Source organism: Equus asinus, chromosome 14 (genome assembly GCF_041296235.1).
Source record: "Equus asinus isolate D_3611 breed Donkey chromosome 14, EquAss-T2T_v2, whole genome shotgun sequence".
Taxonomy (NCBI): Eukaryota; Metazoa; Chordata; class Mammalia; order Perissodactyla; family Equidae; genus Equus; species Equus asinus.
The window spans coordinates 16,099,533-16,116,438 of record NC_091803.1 but is presented as its reverse complement, the minus strand read 5'-3'; the positions used below and the strand labels follow the sequence as shown (position 1 = coordinate 16,116,438).

The following is a 16,906-nucleotide window of genomic DNA, read 5'->3' as shown; positions in this document are numbered from 1 at the left end:
GGGCGTGGAAAGCAGGCAGCAAGCACCCCTCTGGAGGCAAGGGAACTGGGAGCCAAAGGAGCACAGCCAGGGGGAGCACACAGGGAGGACTGTGAGCTTGAGACCTGTCCACCTTCCTGTAGTTTGGCTGTACCCTTCATGGCTCTCCTTCCTGTGCCTGGCACAGGGAGACGCCACCCACAACTGCTCAGGCGGCTTCCTGGGCAGGCATTCTGCCCTCTGCCCCCGCCTGCTCCCAGCACGGGCTGATTGGTTGCTTGACACCTGTGGAACTCGGGCCCAGGGCTCTGATGAGCTGAGTGTTTCACTGGTTCCTGGCCCAGGGCTTAGCCCTGCCCACCTGGGTAGGCCCAGGAGTCCAGCAGCTGGGTTCCCTGGGGAGATCGGTGGGTCCTGATGGCTGTTCACAGTGCCGCCTGGACCCAGCCGGGGTTTGTGGACGTCACATGCTGAATGACTCCTTCTAACGTTTCTCCCCTCTCTGCATGTCTGATCTCGTACCCCGTGTAGGCATGACGAGTATTCTGATGTCAGCCATTGGACTCCCTGTGTGTCTTAGCCGCGCACCCCAGCCCGCCAGCCCTCCCGCCTCCTGTCTGGCCTCTAAAAGTCACAGCTCAGTTAAGAGATTGAGGAAAATGTCCGTGAAAGGTAGTTCCTGCTCGCCAATACTCTCTGGCCTCTGCTAAGCATCCTCGAGTCTTGCTGCCTCTGACTCCCGCATCGATCGCTCTTCTCTGACTCCCCTGGCTCTTCTCCGCTTCCCATACTCCGCTGGGGGATGGGCTCAGTGGCCCTTCGCCCCACCCCCAGCAGCAGAAGTGGCCCCTGGGAATCTGCTTTCGCTCCAGAGTTCAGGTCGTGTTTTCCTGGCAGTTAGAGCACGAGGGGCCCGTTCTTGACCACTCTGTGACTTTAAGCACAGGTGTGGGGTGAGTCCTGGCTCAGGATGGGGGACAACTCGGTCCCTTCCACTGGGGCCAGCTTGTGTCTCAGGAAAGCCTCCTGGCCCTGTCTGGCCACGAATGTGGGGCTACTTCCAAGGGGTCCCTTGCTGACCCCTGCCCTGCCCATCGTGTGGCCAGGGAAGGTGTGTCAGGACCGTGGAAGGTGCTGTGAGGTTTAACAAAACTTGTGTGGAGGGGCCTGTGGGTAGTAAGTTCTAAACTTGCCATTTCTAAAGCCGATTGTGCCTTTGCCTTCATCACTAGGCCGGAGAAGCACGGATTTCTGAAAGCCCAGAGACCTTCAGGGTGGTGTGGGGAGCAGGGAGCAAGGCCCTGGCTTGGCCAGTCCTGGGTGTCGGTCTCTGCTCCAGCGTTTACTGGCTTCGTGTCACTTTGTGATCTCACACAGTCATCTCCATTCGCCAGCCGGCTGCCTCCTACTTAGCAGATTGGTTGTGGGAGGAATAGGAAATACACACGTGAAGCGCGTGGCACGCCATAATGGTCGCTGCTCCGATCGTGTCCATCACCTGGGCTGACATCATCCCCTCAGGGTGGGAGGGAGGCCTGGGGAGAGGCAGGGCTCCAACTGTACAGCCCCCCACCCCATTGCCAGCGATCAGGGCGGGCCTGGGGGCTGGCTCCGTTCCCGTTCTCACTTCCTTAGGGGTGGAGACGGATCTGTGGGCAGGGCAGGCTGGCCACTTTCTGAGGCACTCGGCTTTGCCTGGGGAGTGCACAGGCTCTCAGCAGACCCCCAGGCCTTCCTAGTCTCTGAGGTCTAGTCTAGTCCGCTGGCTGTCGCCCTTGGAGAAATGTGGCTCGTGGAGAGCTCCCTTCAGTTCTGAAAGGCTGCCTGGGTGTGGGCAAGTAGGGGGCAGTGGCATGCTGAGCTGGGCCTCTCGACGTGGGCCAGGAGCTGGTCCTGGCAGATGGCGGGTCCTGGGGTTCATCTGGAAACTGGCCTGTAGCTACCAGGCTTTTCTAAAAGGCCCCTCACCTCAATCTGAGTAGAGTTCCAGCTACCAGGACGGCCACCCTGCGCTGGCCTGTGCTTTGACCTGGCTTTCTCAGCACAGTGACCAGAGTCGGGGTCCTGGAAGTCTGTGTGTGGGTATGGGGCGTGTGTGGGTGTGTATTGGGAACGTGTGTGTATGAGTGTGTGTGGTGTTCCTTTGCCTGTAGCTGCCATTCAGGTCATAGCAGCTAAGCTTTTACAACCACCACAGCTTTGGTTAGTATTAGGTCTCTTTTTAGATGAGGGAACTGAGACTCAGAGGTGACGTGATTTGGTCACAGCTTGAGAGCCAGAATCAAACCTGATGTCACCTGGTCCCAGCCTCTCTGCTCCCCTCATAACTGTTACCTGCCTTCTCTGGTCTAGAGGGAGCTGAGCTGTTGAGCCCTCAGACTTGTGAGTCTTTTCAGCCACAGGCTGATGGCCATGAGCTTGGGTTCAGAGCAGAGGCCTTGGTCTCGGACGGAGGCCAAGCCCAGGAGCTCCCCAGCAACCTGGAGGTGGGGTGAGGCGCGCTGCCAGGGCTGCTTACCCAGGCCGCACTGGCCTCCCCGCCCCTCCTTTCTGCTCCCCCATGGGCTTGGCTATTGTTCTCTGGTGCTGCCGCTGCCTGGAGAAGCCTCGGGGCCATGCTGATTCTCTCTTGCTAGCGGGGGAGTTTCTTGTCCTTGGGGTGGGTCTGGTTGGTGCAGGGTGGCCCCTCCCATCTTCAGGCACATGTGTGCACAGAAGATGAGAGGTTTCGAGAGGAGTCAGGTGGGTGAGGCACCCTTCCTGCTACATCTCAGCAGCTTCCCAGATCTGCTCAGCTTAGGAAACGAGTAGGTGTGTCACTGAGACCCCACAGTCCAGGCACACGTGCAAGAAGTCTGCGGTTTATCGTGGTAGAGTCAGTGTGGCCGATGTCTGTAGTTGTCATGCACACAGATGCTTGCACAGAGTAGGCACCCGCTACATGCTCGACTTACAAAACTTCTTTTTTTCCCTGGGGGAGATTAGCCCTGAGCTAACATCTGTGCCAATCTTCCTCCACTTTATATGTGGGTCACCACCATAGCAGGGGAGATGCATGGTGTAGGTCCATGCCCGTTATCTCAACCTGGGAACCCAGGCCCCTGAAGCAGAGTGTGCTGAACTTAACCACTATGCCATGGGGCCAGCCCCCAAACTTACTTTTCTTACCAAGACTTTCACACAAGAGTAGTTCGTTTTAGAAGCTGCTATTTGAGTCTTCCGTGCATCCTCCGAGGAGCCTGAGTCCACTTTCCTGACCCAGAGTGCACAGGGTTGTGGCTCTTGAGGGTCGTGACCAGCTGCTGTCTCTGCCCCTCTTCCACCTCCAGCGGGGCTCCTGGGGCTGGGCCCCCAGTGGTGGGCTGGATAGGGCTCTGCCAGGCAGCGCTCTGGCGTGTTCTGCGCCCGGCACCAGCTCTCTCCTCCCTTGCACGCTAACCTTCGTGTCTTCGCCCCTCTAACATCCCTCCTGGCAGCTTGGACCTCTCCCTTGTCCTCCTTCCTCTCTGGCTTCAGCATCTCCAGTTAGTGTTCCTCAGGATCCTGCTTATGTTCTTCTCTCTTCTAGGAGGGACTCCAAAGCCAGAGCCAGAGCAGGTGATAAGAAACTATACTGAAGAGCTGAAAACATCCCCGGATGAGGTGGGTGTCACAGGAGCCACGCTGCTTTGGATTTTGTTTGGAAACTAGGGGCAGCTCCAGACGAAGGATGCAGCCTGTTCTCTGCTGGAAGGACACTTCTCAAGGTGGCTCTGGGTGCCAGGTGCCAAGCTCCTGGCACTTGGGTTAACCTGTTAAGAGGCCTTAACAGGAGGAGGACTCAGCCTCTGAGACCTGGATCCCGATCTTAGGTTTGCCACAAACGGGCTGTGATCCTGAGCAAAGCTCCTTCCGCACCCAGGCCTCTGTGTAGCCTCCTCCCTGGGCCACCCTGGGGGCCAGGCTTCCTGGAGACGAGGCATGGGAGAGCCTGCCCCCGTCCCCGAGGGCTGATGCTGTGTGGAAGCCAGCAGCCTTGTTCAGGGAGCGGTCCTGCCCTCTGGCTTTTGGGGGAGCTGGTTAGCGTTCCCGTAATTAACGGGGCCTGCCAGACCCCTGTCACAGCTTTGGTATGACCTGAAACTCTTTCCCAAGCCACATTTTTGGAGCTCCAGTGCCACTTTTCTCCGATTTGAATGGAAGATCCTGGAGAATCTGGAGGGGGTTAGTGGGCTGGGTCAAAGGTCAGTGGTGCCAGACAGATCTGAGGACTGTCTTCACCTGCCTCTTTCTCGTGCAAGTCAGGCACGTGAGACATACCTGGTTGGTAAAGGTTTGGGCAGAAACCTGTCCCTCCTGCCCTCTCTACTCCTGCTTCGCAGCATCACTCTCTCTGTCTCTTTGTGCTCATCCAGCCCCACTGGGCTGCTTTCTGCCCCCAGGCTCCTCCCCTCCATGCTGCGGTCTACACGGCCGTGGTCATGATGGAACCCCCTGCTTAAAAGCCGTCAGCGGGGCCGCTGACGTGTAAGATAAAGCTCCAACGCCTGAGCACAGCGATCAGAACCTTCCAGGATCTGGTCCTCTTCCGCCATAGGCCCCTGCAGGTGTCACCAGCCTTCCAAACTGTATGCTGGTTCATGCTCCAGAACACTCTCTTCCTTCTCCCTGGGATGCCCATTCTCGTGCTTGTCCATCTGACAAGTTCCCTTTTCCCTGGCAAAGCCCAGTGTTGAGGGCCTCCGCTCTTCTCTCCTCCTGATCTGGCTGTTCTCGCTGCCCTCTTGGCCTGTGGTTCTCTTATTATGCTGGACCCATGCTCCACGCTGCCTGTCGTCCCCTCCACTGCCGTGAGCCCTCTGAGGACACAGATCCCCGTGACTCTTCTGTGTCCCCAGCCTCTGGAGCAAATGACTGTCGAATTGCCTTTGACTGCAGATGAAGGGCTTTTCCTGTGACACTCGCCTCCTCGGCTGCGGCGGGCCGTTGCTGAGCATGCCCTGTGTTTGGTCTTCCTCCAGGACTGCATCATCTGTATGGAGAAGCTCTCTGTGGTATCTGGGTACAGCGACGTGACCGACAGCAAGACCATCGGGCCCGTGGCCGTGGGCCGCTTGGCCAAGTGCAACCATGCCTTCCACCTGCTCTGCCTGCTGGCCATGTACTGCAACGGGAACAAGGTGCCCCACAGCAGGCCCCGGGTGGGGTCAGGGGCCCTGCCACAGCCCCGTCGCAGTCCCACTGCATCTGAGCAGGACCAGCAGTCCTGTGAAGGACCCAGGCTCGGAGCAGCCCTCGCCCTGCAGCAGGATGGGGTTGACACCTGGGGGCTGAGGGTGGCAGGTGCCTGGCCTCTCTTCCTCCAGTGAAGTTTAACCAGCGTGGACAGAGGTTGGGAGGACAGAGAGAACCGATCACGGGCAGACCTTCCCGCCTGGGGTGGCCTCTCCGCGCTCTCCCTATGCCATCCTGTACCAGCCAGGGTGCCAGCACCAACAGTTGATCGATCAGTCGCAGGATTTTGTTCCATTTTAAACGTGATTGCACTGTGGAGGCTTCTGCTCCTAAACCTAATTGTCCTCCTTGACGCCAGTCTCCCGGTACCTGGCCTCTTTAGTGGGAATTGCATCATGAGTTTCTGGTGCAAAAGTTGCCCTTCCAAGCAGTCTGTTGGAATCGAGTTTCTGTGCGAGGAGGCTGCTGGGAGTGGGGCAGTCTGCCCGGAACCCTCTGCGACAGTGGCCGACCCGGGCCCCTGTGGGCCTCTTTCCTGTCTAGACAGCTAGACAGCGGGGTGGCTGTGCTCAGGGGCTCTCCCAGGGCCGCCAACTCAGTCTATGCTGGTCTGCCCTGTCTCAGGATGGAAGTTTACAGTGTCCTTCCTGCAAAACCATCTACGGAGAGAAAACAGGGACCCAGCCCCGGGGGAAGATGGAGGTGTTCAAGTTCCAGGTGTCCCTCCCAGGTCATGAGGACTGCGGGACAATACTCATCGTTTACAACATTCCCCATGGCATTCAGGTGAGGCAGGGAGTTGGGGTGGTGCTCCTCAGACCTTTCCAGAATCATTCGGGCGCCATTCTTCCTGCCTCACCCCTCTCCCACCAGTCTGCCCCGGGCACTGTGAGAATGCTCATGCTGCCAAGCTGAGGCCCCCAGGAACCAGGAGGTGCTAGTGCTGGGGTTAGAGCAAGCTCTTAGGGCCGTGGAAGCAAAGAAATGGCCTTCAGCCCTTTCCTGAGCCCAGGAGGGCTTCCTGGAAGTGGAGACATCTTAGCTGGACTTGTACTGGGCAAAGGCCAAGCATATAAGCAGGAAGAACACTTGTTTTGAGGGGCTGGATAACTGGGGAGCCCATGGGCAGGACCCCTCCCAGGGGCAGTGTGAGGTGGAGAGGTGCTGGCAGTGGGGACTGATGGTTCTCGAGAGACTGGCCCAGTGCCCAGATCCATTGAGAGTGGCAGGGCTGGATCTAGATGTCAGGAACAAGACAAGAACCCAAGCAGAGAGCCCCAGGGTCTCTTTAGACCTTCTGCCTTGGGCAAGTTGGGAAGATGCAGGGCAGTAGGGACCAGGAGCCGATGGGGCCCATCTGTCACAGGTGGGGATGGGGGTGGGGGGCTCCCTTTGTTTGCTTTAATCACGTACTTTCCCCTGGTTTTCTTCCACTTCTCTGTGGCTCAAAGTACAATTTAAAAACATTCTAGACAGCATTAGGGCCCCAGAGTGGGAGGGGGATTTGGAGCTGTACATGGATGTGTCACTGTGTCGCAGAGGGTGGGAGCAAGGGCCGTCTGCTGTCCCGGCCCCCCACCCTGCCAGTGTCTCAGGGCCCCTCCCTAGCCACTTCTAGAGGGAGGAGTGGAGGGCATTGTGTGCCGGAGGACGTGCGTCATGGAGGGCCCTGCCACCCAGTCCAGAGAGCCCCGTGCCTGGAGGAGCGTCCATCCCAATCTTGGACGGGTCCAGTCTCATCAGGAAAAGGGGACATTAGCAGGAGTGTCTGATGCCAGGCAGAGTGGGCGGCACGGGTTCAGGGTGGGCAGCCGTGGGTAGAAGGCCATGGTCATGGTGGGTCTTCAGGCGGTAGGATTCTGAGACGGTGATTTATTTGGTCACTGGAGCGCAGGAACCGCCCCAGCCAGGAAGGCGAAGGGGCAGGCTGGGCTTGTGTGCCCTGTGCGCTGTGCCGCGGCAGGCCCTTCCTGGCCACTCTCACTCCCCAGGTCTGTGTTCCTCCTGCAGGGCCCCGAACACCCCAACCCCGGGAAGCCGTTCACCGCCAGAGGGTTTCCCCGTCAGTGTTACCTCCCGGACAACGCCCAGGGCCGCAAGGTGAGGGCCTGGCCACCGTGCCTGCGGAGGGCCCGTGGCCCGAGGGTCTCACCGCAGCTGCTCGGGCGCAGGGCAGGGTGGGGCAGGGAGGGCCCGGCCTGGTGGCCACACCAGCTCTGCCTGCGCTCACCTTACTGTGACCGGAGGAGGGCCGAGACCTGGCTGGGGTGGTAGCTGCTCCTTCCCAGGGACCCACTGTGGGGTAGACATCTTTGGGTGCCGGGTTACAGGGGGAGATGTCCCAGACTTCACAGGTGCTAGAGCGGGGAGGACAGGCCGTCTTCCAGCAGGCTGTTGGGCCAGGTTATGTGTTCTTCAGTCAGGCTATTGTAATGCGACAGGAGAGACTGAGGCCACCTTAGCCTGGGTGACCACGCAGCCTGTGGCGCTACCTCTGCATTGATACCTGAGTTGGGATTTTCCAGCTCTGAGAAGGCCGGGGAAGAGCATTCCAGGCAGATGGAACAGCTAGTGCACTGGCGTTGAGGTGGGAACAGGTGGGAGAGCGTGAAGAGCCTGAGGGAGGACTGTAGCAGCCCCCGGGGTGGGGGAGTGAGGCAGCGAGGGGTGGGGAAGGCAGGCACGCCAGCAGAGGAGTGAGAGCTGCTGGGTTTAGGTTTGAAAAGGCCCCCTCCAGCTGCTGTGAGAGGATGGACTGAGGTCCCACTGTGGAGGGCAGCAGGGCTGGGAGAGAGCAGGGAGGCCTGGATTCCGGAGGGCGGAGGGGAGGGGCCTCGTCCAGGATGCACTTGGAAGTAGGGAAGGGTCAGGATGCCTGCCGGCAGCTGAGTAAAGGGCAGCCTCTCCGACGGGGAGGGCCAGGTGAGCGGTGGGGCAAGGCTTCTGGCGGTGCCCAGTGTGAGGTCCTGGGCAGTGGGTTGGCAGTTGGAGTTCAGGGGGTCAGGGTTGGAGCTGGAGACAGAGACCCCCACAGATGGAGTTTCACGCCCCAGGACTGGATGAGATCACTCAGGAGGGAGTGGAATGGAACAGAGAGGAGGACCCCCGTCCCGCAGCACCGGCAGGGTGCCTGACTCACACGTGGAGTTTGGTGGATGGCTGCTGCCGCTGTCCTGTCCCCATCGCTGGGGCACATCAAACCGGCAGCGGGGGGAAGGCAGGGCAGTGGACGTTCCCACCCTGTGGCCTCACCACCCCTGCCCTAGGGTGGAAAACAGAAGGCACGGGCCAGTGCTGCTTCACCAGGCTGCCCTCCCGCTCCCCTCTGCGGGCAGGTCCTGGAGCTGCTGAAGGTGGCCTGGAAGAGGCGACTTATCTTCACAGTAGGAACGTCCAGCACCACGGGCGAGACCGACACAGTGGTGTGGAACGAGATCCACCACAAGACAGAGATGGACCGCAATGTGACAGGCCACGGCTACCCTGACCCCAACTACCTGCAGAACGTGCTGGCCGAGCTGGCCGCCCAGGGGGTGACCGAGGACTGCCTGGAGCAGCAGTGACCACCAGCCTGCCTGGCCCCTTCCCTGCCCCACACCTGCCTCTGGCACCAGCTGCTCCTCGCCCCCTGCCGGCGGGGCTGCTTCTGGGGTGGGCAGGTGGCAGGTGCCTTTGCTCAGGCTGCAGCATTGTCGGGAGCACGGGTGTGCTCCTCTGGGAGCCAGAGCTTCTCCTGCCTGCCTTTCCCCCTCCTCCTCCCCTCCTGGGCCTGGACCTGCGTGGGAAGTGGACAAGCTGGGGAGTTGTCCTCGTGGGGGCTTAAGTTGCAGCTACCTCAGTGCACGGGGCCCTCTGTCCTCAGCAGGCTGCTTCGGGGCCCTAGTGCCTGGGGCCTGGCATAGGGTGAGGAGAGACCACCTTGTCCCCAGCCAGGGGCAGGCATGGGTTCTGGGTCAGCTTCTCATACCTCACATGTTCTGTTTGCAATAAATGCCCTATAGCCAAAGTCATCAGGCCTGGGAATGTTTGTCAGTGCAGAGGTTCTGGTTGTGTCTGTGTGTGAGTGTGCATGTGAGATCTGATGTGTGAAGGCCAGCACGCACGTCCTGCTGCGTCAGAGCAGGTAGGGACCTTACAGGCTGCCCATTCACCCCCGTCTCCCAGAGGAAGACACTGAGGCTGCGGTGAGGGCTGGAGAGCCCACAGCCCACTCCGGTCTCCTTGCACTGTGCGGTCCAGCCCCTCAGAGCCCACGGTCCCGTTGACTGCCCCAGGCTTTGGGTTTACTGACACTTCTCCCCTGGGGTGGGTGCCACTGTCTCCATTTTACAGATGAGGAAGATGAGGTTCAAGGATGCAGTGATGGCCCAAGGTTACCGGCTAGTGCTAGAGCCGGGGCTGGAACCCGGGGCAGGGTTCGTCTGACGCTGTCCTCAAAGTTCTAATTCTTCTCAACCCTCTTAGGAGGATCAGATCTTCCCAGACTTGTCTGCCAAGGGAGTGTGGTTGTGGCCTGGGGCTGGAGGGACTCACAGGGCCTGTTAGAAGTGGCCAGGGGCACTTCTGCCTTTATAAGCCCCCTTTCTCTGTAAGAAAATTCTGTTTTACGGTGTGTTTGGTATAAAGATGAATACATTATAAGAGCATTTTTTTTAACCTAAGTGGGGGGGGGCGGGTTTCCTTCCGAGTTTGAAATAAAACATTTTTGTGGGTCCCTAAGAGTATTGTGGGCCCTGGGCCCCGAGCCCACTGTGCCTCGCAGAGGAGCTGGTCCTGGGGACGGCGGGGAGACCTGGCTGGACCCCAGACCCGTCAGGTTCCACAGTGAGGCTCGCTCCACTGGCTTAGAGCACAGGAGTCGGGGGGGCATCTGAGTGCCGCCCTGTTGGCTCCCACCCTGGGAGTGACGTGAGAATCAGAGGGGAGGAAATGTTCCCAAGTCATCTGTCTGGTAAGAGTCTAGTCTCCAGAACATATACAGAACCCTTACAGCTCAAGAAGGAAAAGGCAGATGCTCAGGTTAAAAAATGATTGAAGGACTTGACATTTCTCCAAGATAGATGGCTGACGAGCGCACAAAAAATGCTCAGCGTCCTTAGGGAAACAGATCAAACCCACAAAGTGATACCACTTCACACCCATTAGGATGGCTCTTACCAAAAAAACGAGAAATGGCGAACACTGGTGAGGATGTGGAGAAATGGGAGCCCTCATCCGCTGCTGGTGGGAATGCAAAGCAGCCGCTTCAGAGAGCACTCAGGCGGTTCCTCAAAAAGTAGTTACCGTTTGACTCAGCGGTTCCACCCTAGGTGTATATCCAAGAACTGAAAACGTGTCCACCCAAGGCTTGTATGTGAATGTTCCTGGCAACCTTACTCATAATAGCCAAAAAAGGGCCACAACCCAAGTACCCATGAGACAGTCCCTCTGGGGCTGGCCCGGTGGCGCAGTGGTTAAGTGCACACGTTCTGCTTTGGTGGCCCAGGGTTCGCCAGTTCAGATCCCAGGTGCGGACATGGCACCACTCAGCACGCCATGCTGTGGTAGGCATCCCACGTATAAAGTAGAGGAAGATGGGCATGGATGTTAGCTCAGGGCCAGGCTTCCTCAGCAAAAAGAGGAGGATTGGCAGCAGATGTTAGGGCTGATCTTCCTCCAAAAAAAAAAAAAACAAAACCCTCCACACACTGGAATATCATTCAGCCATAAAAAAGGAATGAAGTCCCAATACACGCTACAACTTGGATGAACCTTGAAAACATCCTAGAAGCCAGACAGAAAAGGCCACGTATCTTGTGAGTCCATTCATACAAAATGTCCAGAATAGGCAAATCCATAGAGGCTGACGGTAGATTAGTGGTTGCGGGGGGCAGGGAGGGATGGGAGTGACTTTTCAAGGGTATGGTGTTTCCTTTCGGAGTGATGAAAATATTCTGAAATTAGTGGTGGTGATTGCACAACCTTGTGAATATGCTAAAAACCACTGAGCCGTATACTTTAAAAGGATGGATTTTATGGTATGTAAATTACATCTTGATAAAAAAATACAAGCACGGCAGTAATGTAAGTGGGGGGCCTGTCAGCTGTCAAGGGCTCTGCAGTTCTCTGACTCTAGCTTCTTTGGACAGGGGAGCTGAGGAGTGAGGGACAGTGTGGAGGGAGGGCATCAGGGCCAGGGGCTGTGATGGGGCTGGAGCCCAGCAGGTTGGGGCCGCCCTGCTCCTGCGCCTGCGCCTGCTCCCTGGGCGGGGATGGAAGTCCAGAGGGAGGCTCCTGGCACCTGGGGTGCAAGAATTTCAGGCACGTGGCCCTGAGCCCGTATTCTGGAGATTGGCGTCCTCCCCAGGGCTGGGAGATTGCATAGAGCCCAAATTCAGACTTGGGACTCTGGGGTGGCTGGGCTGGCATCTAGGGGTTCGGCGGCCTCTCCCTCAGCCCTGGCTGTGGGGCCTGGCACTGGCCTGCCCTGCACTAGATCGCTACCCAGCCCCCTCCCCGCGGTGGGCTGGCCTGGTGGGAGGGGTGGGGGGGTTCATTTACATTTTCAGGTCTTTCCAGCTCTCGGCCAGCCTGGCAGCCTGACTAACCAGCTCCTCCAGGCCCAAGGAGAGGGTGGGGGCTGCAGCAGGAGGCAGCCAGACCAGCCCCAGGCTGTGGAAGTGGAAGAAGGCCTGTGGTCAGGCGGCCATCATGGGGCTCCTCCAGAGACAGCCTCACCCTCGGCTGCTGCTCCTCGTGGTGGCGCTGGTCTGGCCCCAGCCCTGCATGAGCCTGGGTGAGTGGGGGTCCCAGGATGAATGCGCCTGGCCAGACGCTGGGGCTGGGGGACCTGCTGGAGAGATTGGACCCTGGGAGCCCATGCCCTCCGACTGGGAGAGGCAGCCCAGGGGCGGGGGTGGGGCGGCAGCCTGGGACCCTCACGCCTCTCTCCATGGCCACAGAGCTGATCCCCTACACGCCGCGGATAACAGCCTGGGACCTGGAAGGAAAGGTCACGGCCACCACGTTCTCCCTGGAGCAGCCGCGCTGTGTCCTGGATGGGCGTGCCAGTGGTGCCGACACCGTCTGGCTGGTGGTGGCCTTCAGCAATGGTGTGTCCTGGTGCAAGTCTGGGGCCTGGGGTGAGGGTGGAGCCAAGGAGAGTTGCAGGCTCCTGGGAGCCCCTCCCTCCCTCACCATCACCTTCTACAATAGGGCTGCAGTGGGAGTTGGGCTCTACCCCAGGCAGCTCTGAGAGGGTGACAAAGGGACTTGATTTGTGTCTCTGGGCCCTGAGGCATGGAGGGCCAGGACCAGAGGCCTTGGACCCAGCCAGGGGCTATGCCCTCCAGCCCCACTGTCTGTCCCTCCCTCCTGCAGTCTCCAGGGACTTCCAGAACCCTCAGACGCTGGCTGAGATCCCAGCCTCCCCACAGCTGCTGACCGATGGCCACTATATGACGCTGCCCCTGTCCCTGGACCAGCTGCCCTGCAAGGACCCCGTGGATGGCAGCAGCGCCCCCGTGCTGCGGGTGGGCAATGACCCTGGCTGCCTTGCTGACCTCCACCAGCCACCTTACTGCAACGCCCCCCTCCCTGGCCCAGGGCCGTACAGGTGGGTCACCCTGCCCGGACCCTGGGACAGGGCCTGTGCTGGAAGAGGAGGGATTGGGGCACCAAGCCTGCCCTCCTTAGCCTCTCCTCAGGCCCTTGTCCTGGTCCCTCCCCTACACAAGCCTCAGTTTCTTGCTCTGTGGGGTCTCACGCTGGTGCTTATCCGAGTGGGGGGGCAGGCAGAACGCAGCCTTTCCAGGGGGCCCATGAGGAGGAGGTGGACACCACAGAGCTGGCGGAGGTGGAGACCCAGCCGGGGGGTATGAGGTGGGGAAGCAAGAGAGAAACTACCACTCACTTCCACAGGTGACAAAACTGAGGCACAGAGCACCAAGTGGCTTGTCAAAGTCAGGGTGGAGCCAGGGTAGGAGAGCCGGTGTCCAGACCAGGGCTGCCCCCACCACAGGAGGAGGCCAGTGTCCTCAGGGGGACCAGGTCCAGCTGGGAGAACCGGCAGGGGTGCAGGGAGGGCCAGGCAAGGTGTGGGCTGGACCAGCTCCTCCACCCGCCGCCTCCCTCTGCCCTCTCCCCCAGCCCTGCCAGGTCCACCTTCCCCGCCCCGTGGCCACTCCCCAGCTTGGCCTCCAGTCTCACCTCCTGCCCCAACCCTAGCAGCCACTAGAGCCACTCCCCTTCAGACCAGCTCCCTCGATGCTCAGAAACCCTCCAGAGCTCCCCACCCTGCGCAAAGATACAACTCGGTGCCCTCTATGCTCAGCCCGCCCCTGCCTGTGATCCTGGGCTCTGAGTACGCCCTGACCACACCCCTCCCTGGGCCTTTGCCCGGGGTGCCCGCCCCTACTGGGGGGCCTTCCACAGCCTCAGGACTCCACACGGCCAGCGGTTCTTCTCCAGGAGGCCTGGGGGTCCCAGCCCCATAAGCCACTCTGCAGCACCCCTTATGGAACATTTGGTGACTGGGGCCCCTAAACCAGACAGGGTGTCTGCTGGCAGAGGTCACCGTGACCGGAGAGGTCAGGGCAGGGCCAGTTCATGGCTGGTCCTGGTGTGCTCCCACGCTTCCCCATGGGAAAGGCCCACAGTTTGGCACAGAGAGCTGCCTGGAGCCTGGCCTCGGTGGGTGCCCTGCCTGGGGCAGTTGAGGCTCTGAGCCTCACCCTCCTCCTCTCCCCAGGGTGAAGTTCCTTCTGACGGATGCCAGGGGCTCACCCCAGGCCGAGACCAGGTGGTCCGACCCCATCGCTCTCCACCAAGGTAGTGCTGGTGGGGGAGGGGGTGTCTGGCTCCAGTCTGGCCTGTGTGGACTGGTCACCCCTACAAAATGGTCATCGTTGGCCAGTCCATCCCCCTGCTGCTATGGGACTGGGGGCCTGGAGGCAGTGTCCAAATCAGGCCCACCCCCGAAAAAGAACCTAGCGCTGGAGGGTAAGGCACCGGTCAGCCCCATTGGCAGAGGCACCAGCTCTGTCCACCTCTAAATGTTTGCCAACCCTTGGGTGCTAGGCTCCAGCCCAGTCGTGGGCAGCAACAGCCTCTCATGGGGAGCCAGCCCCATGGCCAGCGGTCAGGAGAAGGGCCAGGGCAGAAAGGAGGCCGGGGTCAGAGTCAGGGCCATGGGTTTTGGGGGGCTTCCCTCAGCAGGACCCCAAGGGACCAGGGATTCACCAGGCCGAGGAAACTGCATGTGGGAAGGCCAGAGTGTCTGGTGTGTGGGATGCTCAGAAGACAAACTGGAGGTCAGGGGTGGTGGTGGGGGGCCTTGTTGTCTGAAGGCCTTGAATGCCAGGCTCCAGATAGCAGGGAGCCACATGATCAGTTCTGAGGTCTGCCACCACTCTGCCAGCTATGGGCTGGGCAGTGGGCGGCGCACTCGTGGGAACAGCCCAGTGAGACCAGGGTGGAGGCCGGAGCTGTGGGTGGTCCAGGCTGGCAGAGCACAGATGCTGAGATGGACTGATGGGTGGGCTCCAGAGGCTGTCTGGGGATGTGAGCAGCCAGGCCTTGGGTGTGACATGGGTGGGGAGGTGACTGCCCTGGGGTTGAGGGGCAGCCTCTGAGCAGCCGCTGTGTGTGCAGGGAAGTCCCCAGGCTCCATCGACACGTGGCCAGGGCGGCGGAGTGGTGACATGATCATCATCACCTCCATCCTCTCTTCTCTGGCCTGCCTCCTACTCTTGGCCTTCCTGGCTGCCTCCACTGTGCGCTTGTGAGTGGTGACATCCCGTGGGCCCCTCTTCTACCCAGAACCCCTCCTCTCTCACGGGCCCCAGATCCTGGAAGCCTTTTGCGAACTCTGTGGGCTGGAGTCAGGCAGTGTCCCTTCCAGGCATGTGCAGGGACTTGCCACTGAGTATCTCTCACCTGGGACGTCAGAGAGGTGGTGAGCAGCTCCTCTGATGACAGGTTCAAAGAAGGAGCCACCTCGCTCTGCCCCTGTCCTCCTGGGCCTTGTTTTCCTTCCAGTGAGCCCTCCGTCATGTCAATGAACCGACACCAGGGTAGTCAGGGAGCCACCTGGAGGAGGTGTGCCTCCAGCTGGTTCTACCCCGGAGGAGAGGGCTATCAGAGGCTGCAGGAGGAGGATCTGGGAGTGGAGAGGAGGCCCTGACTTGGCAGCCGGCTCCACCCAGCAGGGACACAGCTCCCCTCCTCTCCCCATCCAGTTCCAGCCTGTGGTGGCCTGAGGAGGCCCCGGAGCAGCTGCGGATCGGCTCCTTCATGGGCAAGCGCTACATGACCCACCACATCCCGCCCAGTGAGGCCGCCACCCTGCCTGTGGGCTGTGAGCCTAGCCTGGACTCCCTCCCCAGCCTCAGCCCCTAGCCTGGCCTGTGTGGCTGGGCCTGGGGCAGTGGGGGTGAGGGGCGACAGTGCACCAGGCTCCTTGCCAGCCTCTGCATCCACATGCTCCCTACCCCATCACACTCCCCCACCCCACCCCAGGGCCTGGAGTCACTGCTAGCAGCCCTGCCTTTGGCTTTCCCATTCCCCACCTTCTCCAGGCAATTGAAGTTGCCTTTAGGGGAGTTGAAGGGAGGGCCACGGTCCGGCTGGGCGTCCAGCCCCCTCTTCCACCTCTGCCTCTGTTCTGCCTGGCCTCCTGCGAGTGCGAGGCTGGAGGTGATGTGGAGAGGCTGCCCTGACCCCAAGCTTCCAGGCCCAGGAGGACGCCTGCAGGGCCCTTCTCTGCCCTGGGCAGGGGGCTGGCCGGGCCCGTCATGGGGTGTGTGGGGTCTGAGCCACCCTCTGTCCCTGTGTCCCACCACCCAGCGGCTGGGGCTGCAGTCAAGCCTTTAGAGGCCCCTCCATTGTCACTGGGAGTGAGCCCTTGCTGAGGGTGGCCCTCCCCGGCTGGAAGGTGGACAGAGTGTAGACGTCTGTCCATTATGACCATCCGGGCACTGCTTCCAACCCCCTTGCACACAGATGGCTCACTGCTTGTCCACTCACGCTCATCCAGTCACTCCACAAACATTTATTGAGCGCCTGCTGTATGCCACGCAGTGTTAGACATGGGGACCTCAGGCACAGTCGGTCGATTCACTCTGCTCTGGGCATCAGATGACCACCGGTCCAGATGTGACCTGTTACTGCTGGGGGGCTGTCACGCCCTCAGATTGTCACATACCCTGGGTCTCACACTCCCTCAGACAACCACCCCAGTAGGCTCTCTCAGGCTTAGGAGCGCGCCCCGCCCCCTCCCCAACACCGGGGAGGTCCTGCTTCAGACGCCCCCGGGCATCCGTCTGCCCCAAGGCCGCTGGTGGCCACACGAGGGCGCGAGTGCACCGCAGCCCACGGCCCTGCGCATGCGCACTCCTCTCCACGGACCCGCAAGGCTGTAGGCCGCGGGTTCAGGTTTGGTGACCTGATGTCGCAGAGCGGATCAAGCCGGAGGGATCAGCGCTCCCGCCTGAGAGCCTCTTGTGCCGTCCAGTCCTCGCAGACGCCACGGTCTAGATGGAGAAACTGAGGCTCCGTGACCTGCCCCCGCGCTCTTCCACGGGCTGCCCACCCCGTGTCCCTGGGCGGGTCCTGGTCTCCCAGTGTGACCGGGGCTCCCAGCACTCAGACCCTCGCGGAGGGCCCGGCGGTGGCCAGTAGGGGTGCCCCGTCTTTGGAGTTAAATAAATACGGTCCGCCTCTTCCATCACCTCCG

At 60.4% G+C, this 16,906-nt stretch overlaps 2 protein-coding genes across 9 annotated transcripts in view; both read left to right on the top strand.

The window, feature by feature from the left end:
- The window catches only part of DTX2 (deltex E3 ubiquitin ligase 2), a 34,760-nt gene extending 25,557 nt beyond the window's left edge, over window positions 1-9,203 (top strand). For 4 of the 7 annotated variants that reach the window (XM_014853909.3, XM_014853910.3, XM_070484409.1 and 1 more), the window contains 5 exons: window positions 3,548-3,621; window positions 4,980-5,138; window positions 5,818-5,979; window positions 7,204-7,293; window positions 8,529-9,203. In XM_014853909.3, the coding sequence (XP_014709395.1) occupies window positions 3,548-3,621; window positions 4,980-5,138; window positions 5,818-5,979; window positions 7,204-7,293; window positions 8,529-8,756 (713 nt within the window). In that variant the 3' untranslated portion in view covers window positions 8,757-9,203. Of the gene's footprint in view, window positions 1-510; window positions 652-3,547; window positions 3,622-4,979; window positions 5,139-5,817; window positions 5,980-7,203; window positions 7,294-8,528 lie in introns of all 7 variants that reach the window. The other 3 variants (XM_070484405.1, XM_014853906.3, XM_070484406.1) reach the window with 1 other exon arrangement.
- Window positions 9,204-11,455: 2,252 nt separating this feature from the next.
- UPK3B (uroplakin 3B) lies at window positions 11,456-16,906 on the top strand. 2 transcript variants are annotated; one of them, XM_014853911.3, is made up of 6 exons: window positions 11,456-11,968; window positions 12,135-12,284; window positions 12,553-12,787; window positions 13,922-14,001; window positions 14,824-14,953; window positions 15,411-16,906. In XM_014853911.3, the coding sequence occupies exons 1-6, from the start codon at window positions 11,884-11,886 to the stop codon at window positions 15,568-15,570; spliced, it is 840 nt and encodes a 279-aa protein (XP_014709397.1). In that variant the 5' UTR covers window positions 11,456-11,883; the 3' UTR covers window positions 15,571-16,906. The 2 variants fall into 2 exon arrangements, with proteins under 2 accessions (XP_014709397.1, XP_070340511.1); XM_070484410.1 differs by having other exon boundaries at window positions 11,514-11,968; window positions 13,922-14,172; window positions 15,411-16,902.

What these genes read in the sequence shown, in the direction of transcription:
- UPK3B (XM_070484410.1), top strand. Translation starts at nt 11,884, where the DNA reads ATGGGGCTCCTCCAGAGACAGCCTCACCCTCGGCTGCTGCTCCTCGTG. An exon ending in CCAGCCCTGCATGAGCCTGG is followed by an intron (nt 11,969 to 12,134) that starts GTGAGTGGGGGT and finishes CCATGGCCACAG; the next exon opens with AGCTGATCCCCTACACGCCG. An exon ending in GCTGCCTCCACTGTGCGCTT is followed by an intron (nt 14,954 to 15,410) that starts GTGAGTGGTGAC and finishes CTCCCCATCCAG; the next exon opens with TTCCAGCCTGTGGTGGCCTG.